Source organism: Lepidothrix coronata, unplaced genomic scaffold (genome assembly GCF_001604755.1).
Source record: "Lepidothrix coronata isolate B3197 unplaced genomic scaffold, Lepidothrix_coronata-1.0 Scaffold20, whole genome shotgun sequence".
Taxonomy (NCBI): domain Eukaryota; kingdom Metazoa; phylum Chordata; class Aves; order Passeriformes; family Pipridae; genus Lepidothrix; species Lepidothrix coronata.
The window spans coordinates 3,645,708-3,660,474 of NW_016690200.1; the positions used below are offsets into that span (position 1 = coordinate 3,645,708).

The following is a 14,767-nucleotide window of genomic DNA, read 5'->3' on the forward strand; positions in this document are numbered from 1 at the left end:
GCCTCCTGTCTTCTGACAGCACTGCATCCAACGTGCAGAATAACATCCTGAAGGGCCTAATTTTTTAGCTTTACTCAATTTGCTTCAGTAATGAGCATTTCTTGCAGGTTGTATTAGATCGCTTGTGCTAACCCAGGAGAACAGAGCAGTAGAGATTATTTTCTGAATGCTACAAAAGAATTAAACCCTGTAATAATCATGGGAAATCTCCCTAAAGATTTGACAAACATTTCTCTCTTCTAAACCCCCAAAATTCTGAAAAATCAAAATTATAACCCTTTATTATGCATTTCTGAGGAGTCCAGTAAGATAATGAGTACATTTCCTCCCCATTCCTCCCAGAAGTTGTCTTCTCTTTTGAGCAAATCAGTAAACAGGTAATTATGTATAAATGGTGGCTTTTGTAGGTTTTTTTGGTTTCTTTTCCCAGACATAAGGGAAGAGGGGAAACCAGACTTTTTATCTCTATCTGTAAGCCTGTGAAAACCCCTTGTATACAATCTGTCAAAATCACACCTGGATCTGGAGCTGCCTGCATTAATTATCAACTTTTCTATGTGTTAGTGCTAACATATGGCATTTAATCACTCCCTCCAAATCGGCAAAGTTGTGCCACTTAGAATTTCAAAATTATTTTTTAACTTTTCACTAATAAAATAAATAAAAATAAATTATAAGATTTCTCAGATACCCTCCTCCCTCCTTTTTTAATTTTTTTAAACAGAGAATTTAGTCATTTTCCCTGAAGTGCTGCTACTTTGATCCACTTTGGAGCATACTGTCCGTGGGATATGTGCCTGAAAGTACTGACTGTGTTCAAATCCAGATCCAAGACACATTTAAGTATTTGCCAAATTGTAGCATGCTAATGGTCACAGATAACTCAGAGTCAAGCAGGTGTTCATGTGTTCTTTGGCATTAGAGTGCAGGAACCTCCTTTGTTTGAAAAAAGGGAAAATGCCCTTAAAAGGGTAAATACTGTGAGTGATTAACAGTTGAGATTAATCTAGTAATGGTGGAGCCCTCAAAGTCAGACTCATGCATATCTGGAAGATAATCCTTAAACAAAACTTTGCAGATAGGTTAAAACAACCACCTAGCACAGAGGTGGTCGGACTAGACCTACAGGGTGATCAGACCAGGACACACTACAAAATTCATAATTTGAAAATTTTTCAGAGGTGTTACATTTCTCAACAATAAGAAGCTTTTCAGAATACTCCTGGGTAGACAAATTAATTAGATCTAAAGGCAAGTCTTGCCCCATCAACTCTAGCTGCTAAAAGCTTGATGGAAGAAATTAAGCTTTGCTTCATCTACACGAGCAGAGAAATGACTCAGACACATCGTACCCAGGGAAGGAATCACTGGGACAGGTATCCCAGAGAAGATGTGGCTGCCCCATCCCTGGAAGTGTTCAAGGCCAGGTTGGACAGGGCTCTGAGCAATCTGGTCTAGGTTAGTAACGTGAGGGCAGGAGGTGTCTCTTCCATACCCATCTCCCAGTTTCCACGAGGTGAGCTCGGTCCTTGGTGCTAAGGGACAGTGACGAACATATCTAAGGACAGGAAGAGTGATGGAGAAGGAGGAGCATTTCATCCTGGTATTCTCTGGCTTGGATGCTCATTCAAACCTTTTTAGCAAGGGATTCATTACAGGGAGGAGACATATCACACAGGAAATACTGTTCTTTGGAAACCTCTGTAAGTTGAATGAGAGGACGTATTCCTCCTCCCTGTGGAACTTGAACAGATCTATCAATCCTTCACAAACATGTACAAGCTCAGAAGAATTGTAGTGAGTGTTTAACTTCTCCTGCAGATCTGTTTACAAGATATCTGGAAATTTTGACCAAAAGAATTTTATTAACCTCTTCGAAAATGGAGTAACATCACTTTACCTACAAAATGTACTGGGATCCTCCCATGACTCAGAAATCAAAGCGTTTCAAGTATTCCTCAAAAGCTCAAACACCACAGATCATGAAAACCAAGATGCCTTGTCATGTCTTCTTTCTTTTCCCCTTTGAACTTACCAATCTGGCTGAAGAGGTACAGTTTACAATTTGCTGTTGGCATGGATAATATACCTCCTCAGATGGATAGCCTGAGGCATATGGAAAACACGTGCCAAACAAGCCTCTACATCCCCCATGCTGCTGTTCTTTCTCTTTCTGGATCTCCAAGCTGCTTGCAAACTGTTACCTACTCCATGGACCCCACGCCTACACCCTGTCTTTCTGAGGAGCAGAAATACTGCATCACTGCAGTATTAGCTTGCCTTCTGTTTCTCCAGTCAATTAAAAAAAAAATAGTTCACCACCCCTAGAACATGCCTATCAGAAGTTCCTACACCCTCTAGGAGTCTAAATTTAAAAAGGATTTTAATTTGACAATTGGAACCTCTGATCTGAGAATTTGTTTTCCCCAAAATACAAAAAAGGCAAGAAAAAAAAAAGGGAAAAAAGACAATCCCTCATGATTTTCATGCTTGGAGTAGGTGCCAGAAAATAAGAGAGTATTCCCACAGTGCAGACAGGAGTTTCATGCAGATAACCCTGGACTAACAGCAGCAGCCAGGAGCTAATGTACCCTGCTTTTCAAGCAGGTGCTACTTGCAGAGTAAGACAGAATTTGCACAATTCCCCATAGTGTTTTGCCAATATGTTCAATCTCCTTTAGAAAGAAACACTTCAGACAATGAACAAGTAACTCACTGGGAGTCAATTTTGGCCCACTGCCTCTTATTTTTCCAATTTACCTAGGAAATTGAGGTGAAATTTGTCTTTGAAAGAAGAACTCATAGAGGCTACACTTAGTTGAGAGGGTTCAGGCCAGTGTTCCTGTGCCTAAGGGATAATTGTACCCACTTCTAGCACTAAATATCATGGTCTGGACTTTGGATTCAAACAGCAATATTCTCCTGGACTGCAGTGGGCCCTGAAATGTTCAGTCCTTCTGCCCATGCTGGTGCCGTGGCCTCTATTCTGAGCATTCGAAAACAGCAAGAAATCACTGTTAAAACCTATTAGGAAAAGGTTCTTCACCCAGAGGGTGGGAGTGTGCATTGGATCAGGCTCCCCAGGGAAGTGTTCATGGCACCAAGCACATCAAAGCTCAATGAGCATTTGAACAACACTCTCAGGCACGTGGTGTAATTTTTGGGACTGTCCCTGTGCAGGGCCAGAAGTCAGATTTTGATGATCCTGATTCTAACCTGAGAGAGAGAACACCCTTCCCTTACAAATGGGTAAGGGCTCATATTTCCTGTGCTCATGGCTACTTTTGTTTGGAAAGTTGTTATAATGGGAAACCTAGCATAATGTGAAGTTTTAATTTCATTCCAAACTTCCTAATCCTTGGAGGAGCCCGAAAAAGGGTTGCACTACAATTAGCTAAAAAAGAAGCCTTAAAAAAAGCCTTGCAGAGAGATTTAGAGCCCAATCATAATTTACATTTGCAGGTATGTAGATCTCTAAGTGCAGGGCTTCTGCCCTGATTACTAATTAATGAGGTGCAAAGATGCCTGTTGGAGGAACCAGCTCTGATTATGTGGGCCTTATGGGAAAATGAAGCTCTTGCAATCTAAGAAGGCAGATGATATCTTTAACATATATTTTAGAAAATTACAGGAACAAATCAAGGGGCAAAATATACACATGTATATATTTTTAAAGAATCACACCCAGCCAGGTTGCGCTACCATTCGATTATCTTATTTCCTTGAATATATAAACCTGGCATGTTTAATAGATTTAAAATGCTGTCTGTTTTGCATGTCATATACATCCACTTAGACAGTACCCTAGTATTCCAAATGGATATTACTGTCTTTATAGCATTCATTTTTCAATCATTGAGAGGAATAAGTATACAGAGAGCTGCAAAGTGGGTTTCCCAGTTCATAATGAAGCATATGATTAAAACCTAAATTTGGCTCGGATTCAGAACAGCATCATTCTATAAAAAGGTAGTTTAGGCAAATGTTTAAGGCTGATCATCTGCTTACATAGTTTGTTAACACAGGAGTGTTTTTTTGTTTCCTTTATTTTTAAATTTCACCAGTAAAATTTCATCTCCATCTTATCAATATCAGGCGCTCCCACATCACCTTGCTGTTAGGAGAAACCAAGGGAGAGATGGATGCAGTAAGGTGGGTCGTGACATACAGGAGGTACAAGGAAGACCCTTTTTGAGAACATTTCCTTCCTTCTTTAAAGCAGAAGATAAAAGGGAGTTCAGAGCAGCTCAATACCTTCCCCAACACATCAGGTAGAGCGAAACTACCTCATATAATTTTCACCACACAAGCACTAAAGCAAAACCTCTCACAATATTGTGCTTGCTTTAGTTTAGAGAGAGTCACAATTAAGTAAAAATAAATTAAACACGTACCATTTGACTTTTCACTATCTGCGGGTTTCATCTGAATAGGATGATGCATCTAAAAACAAAAATGAAAGAGAGTAAGGCAGGTTGGATAGTCATAAAAAATCAAGAATCATGTTTAATTATATAAATTCAAAATAACACTGTATTATAGGCTTTTAAGAAAAAATAAAAGGAACATTTTATAACCAGGAAGATTAAAAAAAAAATAGATCACTGGGCCCACAGGACTCCTATAAATCTTTTATTTGCTGTATCTAGTTTCAGAAGACCTCTAATGTTACAGCCTTCATTAGTTTATGGCATGCTTGGTTTCTGTTTTACCAACTTTTTTTTTCCTCGAGCTCAACCACTGCCAAAACCAAGATGAAATTTTCAAGTAATTTAAGAACTAGCAAGCATTTAAAACGTACTCAGAGGACTTGAGTTTGACAAATGAACTTTGCTTGTAATTAAAAAAAGCATGCTAATTCTTTCAGGACTGAAGAGGAAGAGAATCTTGCTTCTTACAATAGCTTCCTATAACTGTTCAGTATTTCATCATTTTGTTTTAGGATACATGACACATTCATTCATAAAGCTTCCACCACAACATGGAACAATTCTGGCTTCCATAAAAACTCCTAATCCTTTTTCCTTTTCAACCTCTTCCTCCATTCGTGTCCCTCCTACTGCAAAGGAAATCTACCCCCGTGTGCAGCGTTCCGTGCTGAACATCTCACAGCATCCTAATGGTGTGTCCTCAGCTTTCTCTACTACATGATGCTGCTCCCACACTGAATTGTTGATAACTCCAACAAAATTTTTACAAATGGTGCTTTTGTTCTTTCAGGAATAGCAACACCACAGCAGTTGAGCTCCCTCTGATCAGGGTGTGTGGCTTTACCATGGACATTGGTTATAGCCAGCCACGTGGCCACTGTGGTGTACTCAGGGAAATTTTGTTACAGGTTCTCAAAAGCCTTCAGAACTGACCTCACATTGATATTCAATATGTGAAATTTTTAAGCTTGCAAAAAACCCCACTTTTATTTTCTTTCATAGGCTCTGTATAGTTGCTGAGATTTGACTGCACAAACCTTCCAGCAGCAGCAGGGCCACTGCTTTTTCTCTCCTCAGCAATTCCTTACCAATTCACGTGAGCAGATAAATAAATGTATGCTCTATCTGCTTTAGTATCATTTTTCAGTGCAGCAGAGCTGAGTATTGCCTGAAAATGTCAGAAGCAATTCCGTTTTTCTAATAAAAGACTATTATGACAAACTTTGGGAAACAAAAACAGCTGAGCAGGAGAGAACATCCATGCCCTCATATCAAATGTGCTTTCAAAGCAGCACAGAAACCCAAATCTGTATTGCTTTTGGTGGAGCCACTTAGCTTCCAGGGAAAAAGATGCTGGATTCTTTAGAAAATATAAAGTATAGCTGTGAATGTTTCTGTAAGATTTACTCAAAGTCCAGAATGCTCCCTGGCCCTGCAAATCAATGCGTTGCCTGTGCTGCTTGCAAACTCCCCACTGTGCCTTAAGGAAAAGGCAAAGCCACAAGGTAGATGTAGTCACCAGGATGCATAAATTTGCTTCAATTTTAACAATTCTGTTCTCTTTGAATCATTCATTTCCTAAATGGACCTTAATAGCCCAGCACTTTTCTGCCACTCTTATTCGATCAAATTTATAGGAAAAAGGGAACTTCTATCGTACTCTGTCTTTAGTGCTTAATATTTATCCTGAAATCAACAATACATTGGGCACTGCAGGAGACTTAAAATTCATGGGAATGTGATGCAGTATGTCCACTCAGCAATCAAAAAGAGAAAGAAGAAAAAAAGTGTAACTTGCTCCATGAGCCCGCTGAAGGTTACTGATGTCTCTGAGGAGCAATGGAATGGTGAAAAAATAGAGGAAAGAAAGGTAAGTATTGTAAATTCAGGAATATGCAGATTATAACAGAAAAACCCAACCCAAATTCAGGTCTTTTGTAGACAGAGAATTTATCGCTCTTTATAGTTGCATTTGTATGCTCCAAAGAGGAGATATTTTAAATAAAGGCAATTCTAACAATGTTAAAAACCTCTCACTTCTGAACTTCTCAAACTGCCTGAACTACAGAAGCCAACTTTAGACTCAATTCATGTGAAGAAGTTGTTTTTGCAGCCCATGGCCACAACATAAAGATCAGTGTTACCTAACAAACACATTTATTGCACCCGAAATTGTCCTCTTCTGTTACACGTAATTACCCCAAGTTCATTAAGTCAGTAATCTGGTACATTCACGAAGCAAGAGGCAAGATTTAACAGGATGCTTCAGCTGGGTTTCTACTTGATTTCAAAGGTTCCTGCTGAAAAGTCATGGTCCAAACTCCCTTCACACCAGCAAGTTGAATTTGGGAGCGATGCTGTTGTGCTTAAATTATATAGGTGCAAAATCAACACAAGATCCAGCTCAGACCTGGAGAGTTTAAACTACAGAGCACCCTGGAAAAAATAGATGCGATACACAAACCTGGCTTCAGTGGAAGAGGAAGGTGGAAAAATACCTTCCTGACAGTTTCCTAACATGAGAGGGCTCATGTTGAAGCTTGTTTAACCCTGACCATCACCAATTGATACGTTAACAACCTTTAACACTAGATTCAATAAAACATGCCATTTATAACCTGAAATGGGTTTTACAGAGTCACTGGTTCGCATCTCATTATTAAACTCATTGCTGACCTCTAGAGACAACTGCCGTGACAATACATATTATAAGCTCTCTACCCATAAAATATTTAAAGGTAGGTGTAAAAAAGAAAGGAAAAGAAAAGAAAAGAATGACTCTCAAAGAAGTGTGCAGTGAATAAGAAAATTAAAGGGGCAGAGACAAAAGCTAAATAGGTACTATCCTTTCACTCTACAATGAGCAAAACAGAAAATAATCTGTGCGTTTTATATCTTCCTTGTATAACTGCAGGCTACAAAAATAATAAAATAGCTGCGCTTTCCCAGGCCCTCCAAAAGATTATAGATGATATAAACCTGTTTCAAATTAGATGCCACTCACTAGAATCATGTCATCTACTGAAATGAAGGATTTCATGTCTTATCAGAAACCTGTTATTGCAGCTATACATCACTTATGATCTCAAGGTAAGTGGTTTCTCAGTATGTCATGCTGTCACACAGAACAACAGGAAGCATTTTCTTCTTTGCTTGAAAAAATCTTTGTTTAAGAAAGCACAGTATTTATGAATGCACAGTTGCAATTAACAAATAGGCAAGAGTAAGAAAAGTAACCGCAGCAAATACTTTACAGACTTGAACACTACCCTGTGCTCAGACCATACAGTAAAAAGAGAGCAACACAGCTCTCAGGCAAGTTCTTTCTGAGCGTGGGCAGCTTCCCCTGGCAAGCACTGTGCACAGGGATATCACACCCAGGCTGGAGTACGGGCTGTAAGGAACAACATCTTGTCAATATAATATAGAGCTCACAGTTGTGCAGCAAGTACAGCACAACTGACCTTTCCTACAGGCACTCTCTGTCCATAGGTCTCAAAACACACTGTGCCACTGTTTTACAACTGAGAGCAGGCAAGTGCCTCTTGCCCAAGGTTGCTGGTGCCTTGTGGCAGTGCTGCCAGCAAAATAGGGGCTTCATTGCTCTAACAGAGCCCACCCGAAGGCTGAGGCCAAGCAGATCACCACATCTCCTTGGGCACATCCCAAGCAGGGGTGCTGATGGTCCATAGGAATCAAAAAGGCAAAGAAACAGTTGTCAAACATTAAATCCTGAAAATCCCCTAAAATCAATGAGAATCTGGCTGCTGGCGATGTCCAGGGCAGCAGCAGGACCACGCCATGACCTAGAATTACAATTGAATAGTTACCTCTTTTTCTTTTTTCCCCCTCTTTTTCCTGAGTACATCCCACTGTATGTAACTTCATCAGATAAAAAAACACAGCAGAACAACCCAAAACTTCTCAAGGCACACACCCTCTCCAGTTTTAGAGCCTCAAACTCATCTTTTCAACCACAATAATGCTTCCTATTTACATTCTTGTCAAAGCCATGTGACATCTGCATGGGAGAAAACAAGCCGGCTAAGAGTCTATTTCTGGCAAAAATATTGCAAGGAAATTAGATTAACCTGGGTGGAATTCTATCTGGGAATTTGGAGTCTGTCGTGGTGATTAAGTCATCATTTCTGTCAGATTACTCTAATCGGCTGTCAAATACGATTCCACAACCCCATCTGTAACTTGGCATCCTTGTTATTCAGTTGATGTTACCTTCTGTATACAAAACAAACACCAAACAAGGAGGTGTGTGCAGTCTAGCATTTAGCAGAGTCATTAGCTGTGATTACTATTGTGTGCTTGCACATTGCATGAGGCGATCAAGGTATGGTTTGTTTTGTTTAGTCAGGAGATGTTTCAAATCAGGTGTAATCTTTACCCTGAAGTGCTAAGGGTGAGTGGGGAAGAACTGTCTCCAGGCATGGATAAGGATGGGATTGGTATGGTCCAAGTTGCCATCGAGTCACCTGCAACTGCTTAAATCTCCTTTTGGAGTTAGTATATTTGGTGGAAAGGCTCTTGGGCACCTGCTTTCCATCTGTTTTCTGAAGAGAAATGGGCATTCAGATGTTCTGGGTGGGCTAAAGACTTCCTGAGAGCAGTAATTTCTGTGAGTGAAGCAAGGTTTGTAGGAGGAGGAGGTTGGCACTGTAAATGGTCTGTATTGGCTGGTTTAATAAGAGGTATTTTGTTAAACATGTGAGCATGTTAGTCTTACAGAGGACTTTAGTGATTAAAAGCAGAAGCTGCTTTTCAGTGAAGATGAAGGAGCTGATGGGCTCAATTTGCTGCAGCTGTGTTGGGTCTGTGAAATTTGGGTACCTTCAGCACCTCTGAAACTCTAGCCACATAATTAGACTATGAATACTCATTACTTTACGGTCTGTTGCAAAAACACCTTCATACATCCATTAGCAGCTTTTATTCTCCACTCCTGCCACTGCAGATGTGCCTTGCTCCTGTGATTCCTCATGCCTTGAGGAAAGAAAACCATTTGGCAAGAAAGGACTTGGAATGCACGTAAGCCTGCCCACATCTTCACCCAGCTCAACATGGCACTGAAAGACCACCTCAAAGACCTCTGAAGTTAAGCACAGTGTGACTTTACACCACCAGAGTTGAGGGGATGTGTGTGGACAATGTTATACCTGACCCCTCACTGCTTACCATTCCTCTCATCATCTTTCTATAACCTTTTAAAGCTACCAGAAGATTTCTAGAGCTCTTAGCCCTTTTCAGACCTGTCCCTTTCCTCTCTTGCCTGTCATCTGCCCTGGCTATAAGTTTCTAGCCATGACCCAGCTCAGTTTGTCCCTTACCTGTCACTCTCACAAACCACACTGCAGGGAAACACAACACAGAATGGAGCTAAACTTTCGCCCAAGCAAAGGGTAAATTTGAAGAACTTGGGTTACTTGGGTAATATCCAAACCAAACAGAAAGCAATAGGATTAAATGATGACAGCTTGCATGTATCTTGTCATTTCTAGCACTTTGGGACTTCTCCTTGCTGGCATTAATCACTGCTGAAGCCAAAGGGGACTTCTTTCATATTTTCTACCTCTCAGAATTGTAAAATGTCAGGAGAGAATGTGGGAGAGAGAGAAAGAGATGTCAGACCTTAATTAAACCCTAATATTCTTCTTGGGGGAAGGATTATAAATCCAGAGACTTTTTGAAATCAATAGAAAAAACAAAGAGAAAGAAAATATCAAGGAGCAGCAGGGAGAGGCTGAGGGCACAGGAGAAGAAATGCACCTAAAGAGGTACCAGCATGAAAGCCAGCTGGAAAAAATTATGTTCTTCATCTAACTCTGGTCTGGAAATGAATTCAAACCTTTCTCCAAGCTCCTGATCCAATTAGTGAGTGCAGCTTAATTAGACCAGCAGTCCAAGGAAAAACCGCATCTCTACTTGCCAGGCTCCTGAGCACCTTCACTGAGTCTGGAAGTCAGGAAGGCATGTATTGACCTACCAAAGGACTAGGGGAAGAAGAGAAAATGGTCCATAAGCACCAGAGAATTAAATGATTTTCAGTGTCTTCGGAGGTCATTGTTTTTCTGGATTATTATGTGCAGATACCTCTACACATACCCCCCAGCCCCTCATTTCAGCTTCTAGCTCCCCAGTTTTTCTATAGGATCCTTTCAGAGAAGCTCTTAAACACATTTCTCACAACACTTCATTGCCAACTGGTTTTGCTTTTTTAAACCCTTGTGACTCACAAGTAATACTAGTTTCCCAGAACTGAAAGAGGTGTATTTTCCTATCGAAAAGAACTGTTTAGAATGACTTCTCTAGGGTCAAACTAACTTGAATTACGCAGTCAATATCTGGCTACAGCTTCAGGGAACTTCTCTGGGAACCAGGGACAGTCTCTAAGGCCAAATAAATACTAGTGAATAAAAGAGGCAAGGGACTGCTCTCTGGCTCTTAAAAGAAGTGGCATGGCACAGCTTGCATTTACGCAGCCATACTTCTCCTTCCTCTCGAAACAGGATGTCCTTGTCCACAGTGCCTGGTGGGAACAGTGTCTAGCCCATGTTATTCCCCAGATATGCCCAGACAGGAAAGCGCTAACCAGCACCATGCTCCTGCTTGCTTCACCAGCACAGGCAGAGCTTTGGATCCCCAGTATTGGTTGGAGTAATTTACCTTAGTTTATTCACGGGTAAAAGCAGGACAAATGTGCATCCATCACATAGACTCTCACAAATAAATGTAATGCAGTTGCTGTAACTGCCTGACTGATGGCATAGCTAGAAGATTGTTTGCTGTCATCCTTTCATAAATCCCAATTTAGGGGATTTAAGCTGTGTTAGGTATTCACACAATTTCTGTAGTAGAAGAATGTGGTCAGTTACTTGGCCTCCTAGATTACTGTCAGACATATATATATATATATATGCATATTTTGGAGAGAGAGAGAGGGAGAGGGAAGGAGGAAGGGAGAGAAGCAAGAGAAAATGAATATTGCTGGTGGGTGCCAAATATAGTTCATGCAGTAATGCATAACATCATTATTTTCTATTTAGAGCACAGAAACAAGCATATAGCTTGCTTAAAACAAGTCGTTTCTTTTACCGGAGAACACTAAAACCGCTGAAATTCAATGGCTTTTGGAAGCTTTCCAACTCAGTCATTTGCAATCCACTACACTCTGTGGTTCAAATTCAAGTTAAATTAAACATTAGTTAGAGAGACTAAAAACTAAGCTGCGCTTTAAAATAATATTAAAAATTTAAAAAATAATAGAAATAATAATAAGAATGGAAGTAATAATACTAATACTAATAATTCATCTAGTGATCCCCTTCCACAGTCACCCCCACATCCTGCTGTTCCTCCTGTACATTTACTAATTAGGCTGTAGCACTCGGTCTCCTTTAAAAGTTGTATCCTCATATAGAAATTAAAAAGTTGGATGTCTTAGAAGAAATTCCCTTCCTAACGTACAAATAGCTAGTGTTGCTCGGTTAGCAGTTCTCCTCCATTTATTTAATCCCTTCATTTCTTACCTCCCACACTTATGGCAACAACTCCAAGACACAAGCGAGCCAAACAGAGTGGAGATAAAGAACAGGAGATATGGCCAAAAATTGTCTCTTCAAAATCACTTGGAAAGCAAAGTGATTAACTATCTTATCTTCAAACAAATGAGGCTTCACAGAACCTATTCAATCCTAAAAATAGACATTAAGTGGCATTCTATACCTTGTTGGGAATAATGCCTTAGGGATATTTCATATCATCCATGCTTAAAAAGCAAATCCATTAGACAACTGAGCAAAACATGAGATATTATTTTAACAGCAAGAGCTATCCATCTCATCTGCAGCGGCAATAACTTCTGTTGACATTACGCCAATTGAAGTTTGAATGCCAACGGGGTGGGGCAGGAAGACAACAAAAGTCTCTCCGTGACATTAATTGCCTGGGTTTTAACACCCATTCGAGGCAACTGCAAGGAGCAAAAATTCCTGCCCAGGTTTCTGAGCGGAAAATGAAGCGCGGCGAGGCGGCGGTTTGCCCAGTGCCACGCAGGGAAGCACTGCATGGGCCGGAATGACGATCCGAAGGGAGGGAGCCAAGCTGTCCACACCACATCAGAGCCTGAGCTCCTCACGCTCTAATTGATTCCTCTCCTAACACCACTGCAAGGTACTTACTGCTGCTATCTCTTCTCGGCAGAAAGGAAGGTAATGGGGGAAAAAGGCATAGAGGCTATATGTGATTCATCTGGAGTTATTCCACAACTGAAGCACAGTCTCTCAATCCAAAAATCTTGTCATTTTATCATCAGATACAGGTAAGACATTAATTAGCGTGTGTACTCCACACAAACATATTTTTTTTTACAGTATTACTCCCTGGATACCCTACTCAAGAGGTAACATAAGAACTCGAAGCAGTGATCCAGGGCTGCTGGAGCAACCAAATGCCAGCCAAGCTGTTGTGCGTTTGGGATCTCAGCTAATAACTAATGCAGCCCTGTGCTGCATCGGGTGGATTTGCCCAGCATGACCTAAGATGCCACGACTTAATTCCCAGCATGACACAAACCTTCCAGTCAATGTCCCACTGGACATGACTCAAGTGTTCTGAAGCCGTACTTTCTTCCACCTCCCTAGTTGGGTGTTTATTTCCTAAAGTCAACAGGACTTTAAGACTCAAAAAGGAGTACTTTTCCTTCAAATCTAAGAACACTCCCTTGCCCCACATCAGTATTTGGAAAACAGAACCAGAGCAAAGCCAAAACGCGCTACCTATTAACTCATCTTTTGCGAGAAGTCCTCTCACCTCCCATGGGAATTAAGCAAAGGTCCCTCAACCATCCCAAAAGGAGAAGGCAGCAAAGTAAGAGTTTGTGCTTACTTGGGTGGTCTGCAGAGGCAGATTTCACATTTCTTCTCCCAGAAAAAGTCAGATTCCCTGCTTAGGAACCACTGACTCCTGAGGGCATATTCAGTGACTTTTGCCCTTCTCAGAATCTGTGAAAGCTCAAGACAGTGTTCCCATTTTAAAAAAGACCTCTCTGCTGCCAAATGGAAATATTCAAGTAGCTCAGTCTGTGGTCACCATTTTAGGGTGCTAAGCTTCGAGCCTGGTCCACAGGAAACCCCTCCCTTTCTACATAAATCCCTCTGACTTCACATCAACATCTAGGATGATTTTTAGAAACTTGTGAGGAAAACAAAGCAATTCTCTACCCTCTCCTTCTTCTCCCCCAAAAATACTATCCCAACAAAAAATGAAATAAATTCTCTTTCAGGCCGTAAAGAAATTTAGTTTAAATGGAAGGTTTTTAAAAACATGCAATAGCTTTTGTAATGCAAAGCACAAACTCGTTTCTCAGTGAGGCCAAGGCTACCAGGATATTAAATGCTTGTTTTGCACAAGTTTTATTTTAAGATTTACGCCGTTCTGTGCTTGCATGTACTGTCTGCTCTGTGAACTCTGCTCTGGGAAAACACCATGTGATTATGCTCATCAATATCCTCTACCTTTGCCAAGTTAAAATTCAGGAAATAACCCTTTAAAAGAGATGACTAAGAACAGCAACATTTCAGAAAGGCAAGAAAATACAGTCAGGGGCTTCTCTGTTTCTTTCACAGTGTTATCTCATCTACACTTATCTTCCCAATTTTTTGCTTTCACTTAATAAGAGAGAAATCACCCTCAGCCACTCCCCCAGTTTCACATCACAGATTTTTCTGTTCNTACTAAGCAGATCTTCTGCCTGACTCTTTCTGCAGCATGGAAGGTCACCTTGATCCAACAACGCACTTGGGCTCCTCTTCTGACAGAAACTAGAGTCTATTATTTGGTACAAAACTCAGATTCTAGGCTACAGGAATTTTTTTTTTTTTATGTAAAGCTTTTTTAAAGTTCTGTTGGAAGGCTTTCCCATTTGCATTACAATGTACTAGCAAGAACATCTTATAGCTAAAAAGTGTGATTGAGGTAAGTCTGAAATAAGCCCCCAAAGCATCAAAATTATAACTTCTATTAAAACTCTACCTTTTAAATTAGAGCAAAGGGTACAACATATAGAGTAGGCACTGATGATGTGGGGCTGCTGCTGTTTTCACTTTTAGCAAAGGGGCAGAAAAGTTCTAAGTTTGGAATATATCTCTTGATTCACAATTCCCACCCCTCCAGAAGGCAGAAAGCAGTCAAATTCCCCCCTGTTACCAAAAAACAGACCAATCCAGATTTCTTTAAAGGGTAGATATGAGCCCCAAACTACTTGTCAACACGCATGCCTCTAAATATTGCAGGGAATAGCCAAAGCATTCAGGTAGAAAAGAGGTTTT

At 40.5% G+C, this 14,767-nt stretch overlaps 1 protein-coding gene across 20 annotated transcripts in view; it reads right to left on the reverse strand.

The window, feature by feature from the left end:
* The window catches only part of CELF2 (CUGBP, Elav-like family member 2), a 556,743-nt gene that overhangs the window by 74,418 nt on the left and 467,558 nt on the right, over nucleotides 1-14,767 (reverse strand). For all 20 annotated transcript variants that reach the window (XM_017807758.1, XM_017807750.1, XM_017807744.1 and 17 more), the window contains one exon: nucleotides 4,395-4,443. In XM_017807758.1, coding sequence (XP_017663247.1) covers nucleotides 4,395-4,443 — 49 coding nt within the window. The remainder of the gene's footprint in view (nucleotides 1-4,394; nucleotides 4,444-14,767) is intronic.